This window comes from Lynx canadensis, chromosome C1 (genome assembly GCF_007474595.2).
Source record: "Lynx canadensis isolate LIC74 chromosome C1, mLynCan4.pri.v2, whole genome shotgun sequence".
Classification (NCBI taxonomy): Eukaryota; Metazoa; Chordata; class Mammalia; order Carnivora; family Felidae; genus Lynx; species Lynx canadensis.
Window position 1 is genome coordinate 61,635,938 of NC_044310.1, and position 17,584 is coordinate 61,653,521.

The following is a 17,584-nucleotide window of genomic DNA, read 5'->3' on the forward strand; positions in this document are numbered from 1 at the left end:
GAATTTCTTGACTTTCTCCATAAATATGATGTGAAATTTTGCATGTGAATGATTTACTTTCAAATGTCTGTTTTCTATTTCTACATTAATTTTAATTCATAAAGTTGCCTTGAAACGTTCAAATTATACATAGAAAACAAAATGCATAAGAGTCCTTAATTTAAACCTGGGCTCTCAAACTTCCGTATTATTTTCTCTTGACTTAGGTTTTCTTCATATAGATGTATATTCAAAATTATTTTTCTAGGTACAATGAAATCCCACAAAAGACGTATTTTTTTAATTTATAGTAATAGTAGTCCCTTTTATATTTTTTCCAGTAAAAAATAATAAACTAAAAGGTGAAATTTTTGATCATATGAAAAAATTCTTTTTCAGCTCCGATGATGCCTTCAGTAAAGTCAACTTAAATTACCGCACAGAAAATGGGCTGTCTCTACTTCATTTATGCTGCATTTGTGGAGGTGAGCGCTTGAAACTCAATACTTTATAAACTCGTTATATGTAAAGATGGTCAATGATTTGAGCTGCTTTATAGTCTACAGGAGGATTCTATTCATACTCAATTTTCTTTTTTGCTTTATCCCTACAACGCTGATAACCTTCAGGTGAAACAGTAACTACCAGGCAGATGTTCCAGTTGATTTAGCTCTGAATTTAAGTTTTATTGTGTTCGTACCCTGAACCAAGTCACTTAGTTTGCTTGGAAATCAAAAAAAGCATTTTTCAGCATTGGGTTTGCTAGTCAGAGATTAGGTTAATTTCAGAAGCACTTAAAGCATTCCCTAAAATATCATCATGCAATTGCTTTACAATCTACAGTAAGATATGTGGAAGGTAAGATAAATGCCAAACATAAAATCTCAAAGTGAAGATTGATCAAAGTGAAGATTTAGAGTTAAATTTGGCTCATATTTTGTTCTGCTTTGTTCATTAATGTATTCCAAGCACCTAGCATGGAGACTGGCATTTGGTAGGTACCTAATAAATTTATTGAATTAATGAATGGTTAGTATTTATTTTGTTAATCCAAACTAGTATTCATTGAACTTGGGTTTTTAAATAAAACACTAATGTAGAAATATCAACTCTAATCCTATTCCTTAACCATTCCTCCCAAACAAATTAAGCATACTCTACTTAACAGATTTTCCTCCCAAATTTAAACGTACTTTCCCCAACCTTCATCATTTCTTCCAGATATCTCTAATCTAAATAAGTTCTGCTAATGATGTTCTGAGGCATCCTGGGCAACTCGATTTCTATCTAAGCCTTTTCCCTAATAATTTATTAAGATTTTTTTTCCCTTTTTTTAATGCTTTAAAACCAACTAATGATGAAAGCACTATAGAAAAATATAACACAAATGCATTAAAATAAACAGCATTGATATAAAGTTTTATAAGTGTAATAAAATGTTCACTACTAAGGAAGGCTGTCAATTAATAGAAAACTTTACAAATTACCTGCAGAACAGCAGTCTGACATTTTCATACATCAGTGTGAATTTATCATTAAGTCAAAAAGATATTTTAAAGTCACTTGGTCTATCCCCACAACAACATAAGTTTCTTTCACTCTTCTCATTCAGGCAACAAGTCACATATTAGAACCCTTATGTTAAAAGGGCTTCGTCCATCTCGACTGACAAGAAATGGATTTACAGCCTTGCACTTGGCAGTTTACAAGGTATAATATCTTTGTTCCCACAATACTGTATTAGAACCAAGGATGATAATGTATCTTCAGGCTGCTGCTGCTGTCTTTCTTCTTCTTCTTCTTCCTCCTCCTCCTCCCCTTCCTCCTTTCTCCCCTTCTCCTTCCTATTCCTCTTCTCTTTTTCCTCCAACTCCTTCTTCTTTTTCTCCTTCTCCTTTCCTTCTTCTTCCATACTTTTTTTTTTTTTTTTTGCAAATTGACAATCGTGGGAAACGTTCAGAGGAACCAGAGCATTATTATATTACTGGATGAAGTTCTTTCTCTATATTTAACAGGTATCATCTATATACCAGACACATACTCTTTTCAATGCTTTCCATGTTAATTTAATTCTCATAGGAAACCCGTGCGTGAGTACTATTATTGTCCCCAAGATTACATGGTCAGTGGGTTAGCCAGGATTTAAGACCTGGCAGTCTGGTCCCCTTGCCAGAGCTTCTGACCAGGAGACCAAGCTGCTTCCATGCAGAAGAGGATGTATTTGAGGATAAAAGCAGCACATTGAAGCTACATTCCTTTTTCTTCACATTATTAAAAATATCTCCAGATATTAAAAATGTCTCTAGATTTCCCTTTAGTCTCCTTCTTTTATATCTCCTACTTTTGTTTTAGTTTGTTTCCAGTCCCTGTTTCCAAGCTAATCTCAGTACCTCATCAGAAAGTAAATGTAAAAGTGGATTGGAAAAACTAGGATACTCCATATTGGGATAGATCCTTGAGATTGTCATAAATATAAATTTATAGAATATATAAAATATTAAAAAATAAATTAAACATTTTAAAAGTTGGAGGCACCTGGGTGGCTCAGTCAGTTGGGCGTCCGACTTCAGCTCAGGTCATGATCTCACAGTTCGTGCGTTCAAGCCCCATGTCGGGCTCTGTGCTGATAGCTCGGAGCCTGGAACCTGCTTCAGATTCTGTGTCCCCCCTCTCTCTGCCCCCACCCGTGCTTGTGCTCTGTCTCTCTCTGTCTTTCAAAAATGAGTAAACATTAAAAAAAATAAATTAGAATATATAAAATATATTATTCTCTAATAGTAATGAGTTTCTACTTACTCTGCACTTATTATGAGTTAACTATCACACTAGGTTTTATATGCATTGTTTCTTTATTAATATAACTTAGTGAGATGCATAATAGGGTTTATTTTATAGAAAAAGGAAATTGAAAGTTAAAATTAGATATCTAGTAAATGTCAGAGTAATGATTAGAATCAAGTGCAGTTGGCTCATACTTTCAGACTCTCATTGTTATATTGCATATTTTGTTCTTTCTCAATTTCATATGAATCTGTGACAGGATTTTATTTCAATTTTGTATGTGCAGGTATGGGGGGTAGGCAGCTGTTTGCTCGTACCAAGATCACTTTGCACTACATTCTCTCCTTCAACCTTTGGAGTTCATCACTGGGGGAAGAGAGCCATATTTTGCCATGATTCAGATTCACATATTCCTGTGATTCATAGTGCAAATGCTCTAATGCATACCCTTTTCTACCCCCAGTCAATGCCCAGTCAATTTTTTTTTTTCTGGGAGAAAGCATCAGTTATGTGCTGATAACTGCACATAACTGTGCAGGTATTAGGAGGAATTGAATACCAAGTTTCCTGTGAAACTTGTATTGAGGCTGAGTTCAGGAGGTAGGAAAACAGTGTCTGATGCTGGCTTTTCTGCTGACTAGCAGGAGGTGAAAGTAGAAGACCTCCAAGGAATAGGAAGGGAATGATGGAGAGTTAAGGCAGTATGCAAAACCATGAATCCTGAATCTGACTGGGAGATTCCTTTTTGCATTAGTTTGTTTTCCTGACACTTAGCATGACACAACCACAGAAATGCATTCTCAATGATTTAGTGCTACAATCTTTACAGAATCTATTTCTTCCAATTCTTTTTATCAAACTAAGTTTCCATTTTTAGGAATCCCTCTATTTCTTCTGTTTTCATATATTTTACAGAAGGATATATGGACTAGCTTTCTCATAGCAAGTTTAAAGAAATTTAGAATCTTAGGACACAGAGTAGGCAACGTTTTTAAAAAGGCCATAGTAGAGTACATGATTACTCATTCTTTAACAAGGGCAAAAACAAATTAAATTTACAATTTCCCTTAAAACACAGAAACTATTGCATTAAATCTAGTTCTAACTATCCACTCTGCCCTACCTAAGAAAAAGAAAATACACTTACATAATCATAATACAATGATCAAAATCAGAAAATTTAACATTGATGCAATACTATTATTTAATCTATTGTCCAAAGTCAAATTTGGTTAATTGTCCTATTAGCATCATTTATAAAAAGCTGTTTATTTTTTTTCTTGTTTAGGATTGATTCCAGAATCATTCATTTTTACTTTTCTTGTCTCTGTAATCTCCTTTTATCTAAAAGAGATTTCCTTTCCTTTGTTTCCTTTTCTTTCCTTTCCTTTCTTGATCTAATATTTTGGTGCATACAGAATAGTTATGTATTTATATGTACTTATTTGGATGTTTATAAATATTGCAAATGAACTGAATTTTTTCTTAACATTCACAAAACGAATAATTTGATTTTCACACTTTTTATTGGTCATATCAGCAGCTTTTTCAAGTATACACCCTGGCATGCTGGGCCTGCCTCAGACTTGGGTAGTTTTTACCAGCAGGGCAACTCTGCTTTTATTGATAATAATGGAGCAGATGTTTTATTTTTTAATTCCATGTGTATAGTTAGCACTCCTCTGACTTTTTTGGTTTATTTTTCCTTTGTTTCTGCTTAGTTTATTTTTTTTAATAGGGATTAAATTTATTGATATATAATTTATGCGCAATAATTTCACAATTTTAAGTGGACAATTTGATGAGTTTTAAAAATGTATAGAGTCATGTACTATCATCACAGTTGTGACATAGGACTTTTCTATCATGTAAAAGAGTTCCTTCATACCTTTTTGTGGTTAATTCCCTGCCCTAGCCCCCTGGCCTCTGCAAATACTATGTTTTCTTTCACTATAGTTTTTCCCTTTCTAGAATTTTACATAAATGCAATCCAGTTAGTATATTTTCTTTTATATATGGTTTCTATCACTTAGCAGAGTGCTATTGTTGTGTGTTCAGTAATTCACTTCTTTTAATTTGTAGTTGTATTCCATTCTATGGATATACCACCATTTGTTTAACAATTCATCTGTTACGGATATAAGGGTTATTTCCAGATTTTGACTGTTATAAAGCTGCTATTAACATTCATGTACAGATCTTCGTTTGAACATACATTTTTATTTCTCTTGGGCAATATGTAGGAATGGAATTGATGGGTCATATCATAATGATGCCAAGATCTTTACCAAATTAGCTATATCATCTTCTATTCCCATCAGCAATGTGTGAGATTCTAGTTGTTATGTTACATACTCTTGCCAACACTTATCAATATTTTTTATTTTAGTGATTCTATTGGATGTATATTAATATTTCAGGATTAATTTACATTTCCCTAATGGCTAAGGAAGTTGAGTAGATTTTTATGTGCTAGTTTGTCACCATTTTTTTTTTTGATGTAGTGTCTGTTCAAATCTTAATTCCATTTTTAAATTTGGTTTATTGTTTTCTTAAATTGTAAGAAGATATCTTTATATATTTTAGATATGGGTTTTTTTGTTGGATATACATTTTGCAAAACTTTTCTCCAGTCCATGGCTTGCATTTCATTTTCTTAGCAGTGGCATTTAAAGAGAAAAACTTTTATGCATTATTTTTTAACTGATTACTCTAGTGATTACACTATGGATCTTGAACAAACATGTGCATTGTCTGTTAATATTGGCCTATATCACTTTAAATGTAAGCACCTTCCATATTATAGTTCCACTTTATCTTCATTCTTTATAGTATTGTTTCCATGTACATTATTTCTATATATGAATATACTGTCAGAATTTTCATGATAAACACTTCATATATTTTAAAGAAAATGAGAGAAAATATCTAGTTTTCAGCAGATTGGTTATAATAATATTATGTATGATTGTCTCTGTATAATGCTTTTTAGAGTTCACTGAGCTTCTTAAATCCATAAGTTTATGTTTTTATCAAATTCATGAATTTTGATTATTGTTTTTTCATATATGTATGTTAGAATGTTTGATAATCTTCCATATGTTACTGAGTCTCTATTCATTTTCTTCTCTTTTTTTTTCTCTGTTTTTAAAATTTGATTATTTCTATTTACCTGAATTCAAGTTCAAAGACTATCACTCTGCCATCTCCCATCTGATGTTAATCTAAGAATTATTCATTTCAGATACCATACTTTTCAGTTCTAGGATTTCCTTTGATTTTTAAATATAATCTCAATTTCTCTTTTATGATTACTCATCTGTTTCTTTTATTTTTCTTTATTTTCTTTTAAATTCTGGAAGCTATGATTAATGACTTAAGTTTTTTTAATGTTTATTTGTTTGTTTGTTTATTTATTTATTTATTTATTTATAAATGTTTTTTTAATGTTTATTCATTTTTGAGAGAAAGACAGAGAGAGACAGAGTGTGAGAGGTGGAAGGGCAGAGAGAGAAGGAGTCACAGAATCTGAAGCAGGCTCCAGGCTCTGAGCTGTCAGCACAGAGCCTGACGAGGGGCTCGAACTCACCGGCTGCAAGATCATGACCTGAGCTGAAGTTGGACGCTTAACCAACTGAGCCACCCAGGTGCCCCATGTTTATTTATTTTTGACAGAGTGAGACAGAGCGTGGGCACTGGAAGGGCAGAGAGGCAGAGAGAGAGAGGGAGACACAGAATCAGAAGCAGGCTCCAGGCTCCAAACTGTCACCACAGAGCCCAATGTGGGGCTCGAACACACAAACTGTGAGATAATGACCTGAGCTGAAGCTGAACACTTAACCAACTGAGGCACCCAGGCACAACAACGACTGCTTTTTAAATGCCTTATCTGTTGTTTCTAACACCTGGATTACCTCAGTGTTTATATCTAGTGGACACTTTTCTCTTGGCTGAATATTACATTTTCCAGTTTCTTCACTATTTATTAATTTTTTATTGCATGTTAGACATTATATATTATTTGTTTTAGTAAATCATCATGTTATCTTCCTTTAAAGAGTGTTGAGTTTTGGGGTGCCTGGGTGACTCAGTTGGTTAAGCATCAACTTTGGCTCAGGTTATGATCTTGCAGTTCCTGAGTTCAAACCATGCATCAAGCTCTGGGCTGTCAGCAGAGAGGCTGCTTCAGATCCTCTGTTCCCAGGTCTCTCTGCCCTTCCCCTGCTCGTGCTCTCTCTCTCAAAAAGAAAAACACATTAAAGGTTGTTGAATTTTTCTTTTGTTTTGTTTCTGGAAGGCAGTTACATTTTTGGTGGATTCATTTCACCTACTCAATCTTGATTTGATTTGTTGTTAGGATGGGTCTATTTGAGTTTCAAACTAAGCTTAATGGCATACTTCTTGCTCCAGGATGTGGTCCTCATTCCTGAATATGGTTCCTAACTTTTGATATCTTGAATGCCTAACTCACTCAGTAAAGTCTCCATTCTGCCTTCTGTTACTCCAAAATCTTCTATTATTGCATGACCTCTTCCATCATTACCATTCACCTTTCAGCCATAAATCAGCTGATTTTATCTACTATAGAGTTTTTCTCTGTTCCTGTGCGGCCCAACTCAAAAACTTGCAGTGAATCTCAATGCAGATATCTGCAGTTCTCTGTCTGTGAAGCTTCTTCTGCTGCTCAGTTACCCTGCTTGACAAATTACAGTCATTTTATAATCCCAGAAATTTCATCTCCATTGTCAATTCATTATGATTGCCCTTCCACTTTATCTTCTGTGACAGGGAAATAATCTCAGGCAGAAAGCCACAGCAATCATGGAATATTGTGGAGGTTTCCTTTGTATCTTTCCGTTTGTCCGAAGATCACAGTTCTTTGTTCATGTTCTTCATATTGTCATACATTTTGTTACATTTTATGGGTTTCTTTGACTTGCCAGTAGGGAAAATCTATGCAAGTTATCCAATCATACCCCCATCTATTTTAGATTACTTCCAAAATGATCTGCATAAGACACACATCTATAATGTCAATATTCTGTTTAAAACTTAACCTTTGTCATCTATTACCTGGATAATAAAATTCAAGCTTTTAAATAAGAAATTCAAAATTCCTTAATTCATAATGTTTGCTGGAATCACTTTTCAGACTTTTTCCTGCAGACTTTTTCTATTCACCCAACTCTAATGATTTTCAAATTTAATATGCATAAGAATTATATGGTAACTACATGTTTAAAATGGATATATCTTTTTCCATCTCACCTCAATCAAATTTGATATATGTAGAATATACTGGGAATCTAAAATTTTAACAAATGGCCTAGGCAATTTTGATGTAAGCAATGTAAGGCTACCTGATGAAGATCATTGTTCAAGTCTTGCAAATCAAATTGTGGTAAGACCAGCAGTACCTGCTTCAATGAGAGATTTTTAGAAATGCAGAATGTCACTTCCTATCCCACCCCTAACCATCCAGAATGTTTGTTTGTCTGTTTGTTTGTTCATTTTTAATTCTAGCTGACAGGTTTGCAGGCTAAAGTTTGAAAAGCACTGTTCTAGATTACTTTATTCTTTAGGACAAGGGTTTTTCATACTCCAATGTTTTTATCCTTATTATTTCTTCTGCTTAAATGTATGTTTATTTCTTTTCCTAATAGGAAATTATTACTTATTTAAAATCAAGATAAATTGAGCCTCTTTGAGCTTTCTTGAACTCCCAAGCAGATTTTATTGTATTGTCTTTTGGGTTTCAATTACAAATTCACATTGTTTTATATTACAGCACTTATAATTATTTGTTTGGATATTTCACATATTGGTCTGTGAACTTTGAGCATTGAGATAGTCTTTTTCTTTAATTTCTCAGTGTGTAAGGACCTATAAAAGATCCTTTATAAATACCCATGAGATATTAATGATGAGTATCCAAACACGAGCTCAAAAAATACTTGATTGATGTAATGTACTTTAATAAAGATGGTCAGCTTAGAAGCTAGACTATTTGTTTCCACCTCTCAGTTCTGAGACTTGTTAGCTGTGTATCTTTAGACAAATTATTCTCTCCTTAGTCTTGAAATGGAGGAAATAGAATTACCTATTTCATTGGGTGGTTTATAGTTTAGAAAGACAAACCATATGTAATATTCAGCAAAACACATAGCACACAGTAAGTACTCAATAAAAATTAACTTCGTTGAAATTCCGCTTCAAACAAACATTTTTTGAAAACCTAATGTTCTGCCATTTTGTACGGAAAAACAAAAAGGATCGTGTCTTTTAGATTATTAGATTCTAAAGAGATGAGAATATGTAATCCTAAAAACATCAAAGTAGTGAAATCTGCACTTATATCAATGAACTCCAAACTTTTTTTATCATAATCCATATAAAATTAGCATCCTCAAATGCATATATTTGTTTTAAAATTAAAATTATGAACAAAAATCATAAATTTGTGCGTGTAAATCCGTATTTCATATATCCTTTTTGATAATATCAAAATATTTTGACATATTTGTTTTCAAATATGATTAGATTGTCATTAATTTTGCCTGGAAATTTGGTGTACAAAAAGATCAGATTTTTAGAAAGAAAAGTGCCAGCTCTGCCATTTTCCTTCCCTTCTTCTTATATTAATAACATACATATCATCTGTGATGGCTTCACAGGAATCTTTTAAAGATAGCCTCCTAATTTTTTAAGGATAAATTCAGATAAAATTAGATATTAAAATCTATAAATCTACTTAATTTAGCTCACATAGCTATAATGCATCATTATGTACTAATTGCTAAAAAAAAAGTGAGGAGCAACTCTCAGCTTATCTACATTTGGAATTATAAGTATTTATTTATTAACTTTGGGTATTGTATGTGACACATGGCTCACTGATGTATGAGCTGAGAGCTGAGACCACTAATATAAATTTTCATGTTCAATATTAGTAAAATTTAATTATCTTTATTTACAAATAAAGATAAATAGAATTTCTAAATTTTTTTTACATATTAATTTCTTACTAGATACCGGTCATATTTGCATCCCACTTTAAATGGAGCATACTTTGGGTAAATTCCTAGCGATGCTATTGCTGGGTCATAAGGTAGTTCTATTTTTAATTTTTTGAGGAAGCTTTACACTGTTTTCCAGAGCGGCTGCACCAGTTTGCATTCCCACCAACAGTGCAAGAGGGTTCCCATTTCTCCACATCATTGCCAGCATCTATAGGCTCCTGATTTGTTCATTTTAGCCACTCTGACAGGCCTGAGGTGGTATCTCAGTGTGGCTTTGATTTCTATTTCCCTGATGATGAGTGACCTAGACCACGGGGGAGGGAAAGGGGAAAAAAGTTACAAACAGAGAGGGAGGAAGGCAAACCATAAGAAACTCTTAAATACAGAGAACAAACTGAGGGTTGATGGGGGCTGGGGGAGAGGGGAAAGTGGGTGATGGCATTGAGGAGGGCACTTGTTGGGATGAGCACTGGGTATTGTATGGAAACCAATTTGACAATAAATTATATTAAAAAAAAAGAATGTGAAAAAAAAACCTGTATAAAATTCTCCAGTGCACAATAAATGAATATAAATATTAAAAAAAGAAATAAATAAAAATAAATGGGGCATACTTCTTTAAATGGTATCTAGGTTGTAGTCCTAAAATGAAACATAAGACTCTGGGGGAAATCTTGAGATTTCTATAGTTTCAAAGATCTTAAATAAGAATTTTAATGAACAAAACCATATTATACCATCTAATTAACCTCACATATATCTTTCCTTCACACAGGCAAACCACTTAAAATTTCTCAAGTGAAAGAAAAATAGCATTTTGATTAGTCAACTTTTTTAAAAGCATTTTATGTGATGAAAGCAGGTGTTGAATGGTCATTTATTCCATCCTACAGATTTCTAGCAAGATCTCTTTCCAATCATTCAGAAGAAGTCATTTAAATATTTATTACAAAGAGGAAGGGCATAGGAGGGGGGTATTTAATTCAACCTATGACAGTTTGGCTTACTAGACCTAGGTTCTTATTACCACAAAACAATGCCTGACAGAAAGCTCTGTGTTTTCTATTCATGGTGATCTATAGCCTGGAAACTGTTGAATCTTTTTTTTCCAATGTTTTTTTCTTCCTTAACATGTATAGTTGACTGTAAAATTGATATTTTTTTCAACTATCCTAAAATCCAGGTCACAAAGCATGTGTTTCATAGTTTCTGAATCCTTTACATAGATAAGATTTTATCCGCGTTAGTTCTATTCTTATTTTAGATTGGATTATTCCATGTTGTGGGGGCTGTCCTGTGCATTTGTAAGATGTTTAGCAGCTTTCCTGGCCTCTAGTCTCTAGCTGCTGGTAGCCACTGCACTCATCCCCAGTGTGACACCAAAAATGTCTGCAGACGTTGCCCCTGGGGGACAAAATCACCCTCTGTTGAAAACCATTAATTTAGAGGACAAAGTTAATTGATATTTTAAAAAAAAGTTTTTTTTAGTGTCTATTCATTTTTGAGAGACAGAGAGAAACAGAGCTTGAGCAGGGGAGGGACAGAGAGAGAGGGAGACACAGAATCCGAATCAAGTTTCAGTCTCTGAGCTGTCAGCACAGAGTCCATAGCGGGGCTTGAACTCACTGACTGAGATCATGACCTGAGCTGAAGTTGGATGCTTAACTGACTGAGACACGCAGGTGCCCTGATATTTCTTTAAATCCAAGTTACATTTTAATTGAATGGTTTCTTCATTAAAGAGAGCATTTTCTCCAGATGGGAATTGGCCAAGATAATAATAATAAATTTCTTTGGAAAAAAAAGAAACAAAATTCATACCCACAAAAAAAAGAATCTTATTTTTTGCATACTTAACTAAACTTTATAGTTAGTTGCAAGTTTTAAACATTGTTTAATACTTGACTCTTACTTTAAGGAACCAGAAAACATTTATACCCACAAATGAGAGTAAACATTAATATTTATATTCATATTTCTTCTTAATAATCCAATATATTTCATAATCTCTAAATGAACATATTCTCAGTAAAATATTGATAGGATATTAACTGAAGACACTAACACATGCTTCAATTCTTATATTAGCACTATTTCCTGGAGAATCTTCCCTGACCCCTTCCAAGTCTGGATTAGGTGTCCCTCCAATGTACTCTTGTAAGCACCCTGTACCTTATCATATTGTGAACGATTCTGTATTTCATTTCTTGGTTATTTCTCTACATCTTCCTCTAGTTTAGGAGTCACAATCTTACATGCTTGCAGGAATGATGCAGGTAACATAAATGAATTAAGATGATAGTGATATGACAAAGTTAAATGGGAACTAACACTCAATGTTTCTGAGACACAAGAAGTGGTGGAGACTTTGGAAAATTAGAGAATTTATGCTCCATGTAAAGGGAGTAGTAATTCATCTCCAGCCAATCATTGCCAACTAGGAATGTAAGCCCAGTATTGCCCCAAATTTCAGAGAATCAGAAATTATATGAAGCTTCCTGATATGCAATTTCCATTCTTTCAAATTTTTAGTTGTGTTATGCAGGCCAAACCATATATATCCCTCCCCTCTGCACCCCCCCACCACCTGACTTGTGGCCTGTTTGTAATCTCTGGTAAAATTATGAGCACCACCAAGGCAGAGACCGGATCTAAATTGCTTATCATTGTAATCTAAATACTTAGAACAATTCCTGGTGTATATTCATCAATAAATACATGTTGCATAAATAAATTAGTAAGTTATAATTCTATGGTGACTAGGAAAAAGAAAAGCACTCCAAAGGAGGAAGAATTATGTTGACATTGGACAAAATATGGTTCTATTTTGACCATTATAAGTGGAAATTAGGAAATTGTCATATATATCTCTTTAAGGGATATATTAGTGAATTTGTGGGAATAGAAAGTGCAAAAATGGATTGGAAATAAATGGAGTTGGGAAAATGTAGGCAATGAATATTGATTGTTCTTTCAAAAGGCAAAAGACTGGGCAGTATCTTGAGGAATGCCAGAATCACAGAAAGATTTCTACAATAGAATGTTTTTGATCTTTTTAAAGTTTTGTTCCTTTGGATAAACATCAACACTCTCCTTTTCGAAAATAAATAAGCATTAAAAAAATTAAAAAAAAAAAAAAAAAAACAAAGGGAGGGTGCCTGGGTGGCTCAGTCGGGTAAACATCCAACTTCAGCTCAGGTCATGATCTTACATTACAGTTGGTGAGTTTGAGCCCTGGTATGGGCTCTGTGCTGACAGTTCAGAGCCTGGAGCCTGCTTCAGATTCTGTGTCTCCCTCTCTCTCTACCCCTCCCCTGCTCGTGCTCTGTCTCTTTCCCTTTCAAAAATAAATATACATTTAAAATTTTTTTAAAAATCGACATTCACTGCCTGTTTAGATTTTTTTTAATTTAAAATAATTAAAATATAAGTGAAAACAAATTAAAGAAATTATAATATTCAATTTGCTTTTTCAAACAGCATGTATTTGCATTCTCCCAAATTCCCAGAGATTTTGATTAGCTCCTCCCTATTAAATCATCACTATATTAGTTAAAAAGAGAACAAGTGTATTCAAAAGCCAACTGGAGGAAGCCCATAAGAAGTCATTATAGAAAACAGATGTGGAAGGGTCAGCAGAGGTGATGAGAAAAAAATAGGTCAAAAGCAAATTTGGAGACATTACCTTTAGTACAGGTACTCAATCTAAGAGTGGGTTCCTTCTCTTTTTTTCTTTTTTTTTCAAAATTTCAAGCAAAGTCAAGTGCTTCTGCCACACTGATACCTTTAATAAGTGATATCTTTTGTGAAGATAAATTCAGAATTATTTCAACAAGAGGCATGTAGGTGTGAACTTTCATGAACAGTTATTTTTATACTGATTAATGGATCCTTTCACTGGAGCTGTCTATGACGCATGAGGCAGCTCTAGTCCATTAAACTTTAATGCTTGGAACTAAATATATTTCATACTGAAGCTCTGCATAGTCCCTTGCCCTAAAGTAAACCTTAATATTCTTTGAAGTCTACAAAACTTCTTTATTAATTTTTTCCCTACTAACACAAACCAGCTATAATAATTACTGGGCTGGCCTAATTGTGTTGATACAAAAAAAAATACTTAAATAAGCACATTATTAAAATATTTATTTCTATACCCCTGTTTTCACACCCAGAAACCCAGTCTTCTTTCCAAACCCAGTTCAGGTCTTCCTTGTAACTTGATGTGACATTTCAGGGACTATCTGAATATTTGCATTGGGTAGGGTGTTACAGAAAACAATTTAGCCTAACTTACATCTTACAGGTGAAGAAATTGAGATATTTCATGATTAAATATATTTAGAAATAGAGTGGACTGTGATGTAAGGTGAATGTTCTCAAAGGTCAGTCTTTGAGGTGATACGTTTAATATTAATATATAAACTTATCTTGAGTTTATAGACATTCATGTATACATTATACAATTTGATCCTGTTACAATGCTATAAGATAGATACAGCAGATATTAGATTCCCTTTTTACAGGTGAAGAGCACTTGGTCAGGGCTTATACATGAAAGGCAAAAAATTGAGAGTAGATTAGTTGGGGGTGGAGGGTAACATGTCATATTGAGAAAAGCATACTATTTAAAATCAGAAGATTAAGTTCAAATCCCAGTTCAGCCTTGATTTAAATGTACATTAAATAAACATATTTTATGGTATGGTGTGCCAGTTGAGTTCTTGAAAACCAGGCTCTGAAAGGGATTTTGGAGTGCAAGAGATTTATTTGGAAGTGACACCTGTGAAAAGGAAAGGAAGGTAGTAGAATTAGTCTGGGTAAGATAGTAGAGTTAGACTTGTTAAAATCTTTGCCACCCCAATGGGAACCTCAGAGCAAAAATTGCCTATTAGAGGAGTATCACTAGAGTGGCTAGGTCCTTCTACCATCAGCTTTCTCAGTCCATGACTGGGGCCACCTTGGAAAGATAGTGATCTTCTTGGCTCTACTGCTACAGTGGATCCTGAAAGAGCTAGCTAAGGGAGGCTTTCAGCTAACCACACTACCAGTACACTCTTCTTGAAGGGAGATCTGAGTGGCATATTTCTGCATCTGCCATGCAAGGGGAAATATCCATGATTCTATAACAAATGAAAAAGGGAGATTACTTACCTCTATATGTAGTATGAGCTCAATTGTATACATATTAATAATAAAGATTATGTGTCAAGCATTATGCAAAAATGCATTACATTTTTTTATTGAGTCCTCACAACTCTATGAGATTGATATTATGATCTCCACTGAATAGAAAGACACTCCATCACCTATGAAGTTAGGGGACCATGTCCCAAATGTAGGAAGTAGCTGTCAGTATGCAAACACAAGTTTACTTTGTTGTGATATTCTTTGCTCTATTTAGTTTCATGAAGGTTTGTACCTAGGGAAAAGAATGGAAGGAAATAAACACATAAATGATAATAGTGATTATATGGTAGTACTACAGGTTATAAATTGTTATTTATTCCTTTACTTTCTACATTTTCTATTATGACATGTTCTAGTTATCTGTTGAGGCATAACAAATTACCCCAACCTTAGTCCTCTAATACAACAATCATTTCATTATTCTTATGGATTCTCAGTTCATAAATTCAGACAAAACACAGGAGGGATGGCTTGATTCTTCTCCACTGTATTTAGGGCCTCAGCTGAGAAGACATAAATGACTGGTGTACTCCATCAACCAGGGAATTGGAAACCTTTGAAGGCCTCACATATCTGGTTGTGCCTGGACTAGAATGACTAAGTCTGGCTTTAGCTAGGTCATTTGATTGGAAAGACTTTCTGTGATATGTAGCTTCTCTGTCTATGTGGCCTGGGACCTAGTATAGCCTGACTGCTTCAAATTAGTAAGACTTCTTGCATGGTAGCTAACAGCTTCAAGAGCAAGTTTTCCAGAAAATAAGGAGGAAGGAATGTGGCTTTTTATGACCTGGACTTGGAGGTCATAGTTTACTTCTACCACACTCTTTTGGTCACAACCCACCCAGATTCAAGGGGAAGGGCCACAAATTTCACATCTATATGGGAAGATCATAAATTAATGTGTGCCGTGTTTTAAAACTTGCAGAACACATATTTCCAAATCAGAAGAAAGTAAATTTTAGACATTAAAATTCCCAGTTTAGTTTTTATTCTGAAATAGGATTGGCAAAACAAAACAAAACAAATGTGTGTGTGTGTGTGTATGTGTATTTAACTTATGTAATTTGGTGGTAGAGAATCTGAGCTCTCTAACACTAATGGTTACTTATTTTTGGCTTTATCCATAGTAACAATCACAGAGCTAATAACAGGCAAAATATTAGATGCTGTGTTAGAGTTTTATGCATAATACAAAGTTGGAGTTGCTACCATTACAAAAAGCTTTCACCCATTTACTTAAATCTTTGTAGATCTATTGTATCCTGAATCCTATTTTTTCAAGGATTTCCTGGACAGATTTTTTTGTCCAAGCCTTACTCTACCACATGTGGATTTTTCTTTTTCTTAAAAATAAATATTGTATACATTAATGCATTACAGAGGCTTATTTGCCCCACACTTCAGAATGCTTCTGTGTTCCACTGAGTAATAATGATGTAAATTTGGCTAGACAGTGCATAAGGGAAAACCTGTCCAGTCTCCAGAAGACTATTCCCTATCCAAGGCTTAAGGGTCATCCTTTTAAAAAATTTGCCATTAGATACTTGTTATGTATCATAGAGCAAGCAATTAATAAGATCAGCTTTATCATATTTAAAATTTACCTAATATTATTAATTTGTATGAATTTTTTTCTGGGAGCTGTGTACCATATTGCTGAATTTTAAAATTCTTCCATTACAACTTAAGACTTCTGTAGAGGAGGGGAGAAATATTTGGGACTTGTCACTTAAATGCAACAAAATACAGCAAAAATCATCCTCTCTTCGATATTGGAACAAAGGAAAGATCGGCACCATGGATCGTCAAACATGCAGCATGGGATTTGGAGTCAAACAGACTCAAATTTGTATCTAGCTCCAACACTTACAAACTAAGTTTCTACAATTACTTCAAATTCTTTGAGTCTGATTGTTATCAGGTATAGTAGGGATAGTTCTATTTTTCTCATAGGTAACTTGTGAAACTTGAAAGAGATTATGTCAAAACATTTTACATGGTACTTAATCATAGTGAGCAAATTTTAAGTAGCAATGATTGTTTTGTTACATTCTCTTTAGCACAGCTTGGAAAGAGAAAACTTCTATTTTTATCGCATTTGGTAAAAAAAAAAAAAAATTTACATCAATCAGAGATCAACTTAAGAAATCCAACCAAGATATGAAAAGATAATTTAGTACTTTGAACTGACTCAACATTTTACTGTTCTGGAGAAATCATGACAGGGCACCTGGGCTCAGTCATTAAGCATCTGACTTCGGCTCAAGTATGATCTCACAGTTCGTGAGTTTGAGTCCCACATCGAGTGATCTCAAGCCCTGCTCCGGGTGAGCCCTATTTCTCTCTCTCTCTCTCTCTCTCTCTCTCTCTCTCTCTCTCTGTCTCTCCCCCCCCCCCTCTTTCTCTCTCTGTCTGCCACTCACTCACTTTAACCCTCTCTCTCAGAAAAAAAAAAAAAAAAAAAAATCATGACATACTTTCTCTTACTTTCCACAAATTTCGGCTAAATAAGAAAAAATATATAAAAATAGTTGAGATTGGGGTGCCTGGGTGGCTCAGTCGGTTGAGCGTCTGTCTTCAGCTCAGGTCATGATCTTACAGTTTGTGGGTTCGAG

At 34.1% G+C, this 17,584-nt stretch overlaps 1 protein-coding gene across 7 annotated transcripts in view; it reads left to right on the top strand.

Annotated features, from left to right (window-relative positions):
* Window positions 1-17,584, top strand: part of LOC115520450 (serine/threonine-protein kinase TNNI3K) — a 289,743-nt gene that overhangs the window by 11,405 nt on the left and 260,754 nt on the right. For all 7 annotated transcript variants that reach the window (XM_032594324.1, XM_032594325.1, XM_030324809.2 and 4 more), the window contains 2 exons: window positions 379-464; window positions 1,592-1,689. In XM_032594324.1, coding sequence (XP_032450215.1) covers window positions 379-464; window positions 1,592-1,689 — 184 coding nt within the window. The remainder of the gene's footprint in view (window positions 1-378; window positions 465-1,591; window positions 1,690-17,584) is intronic.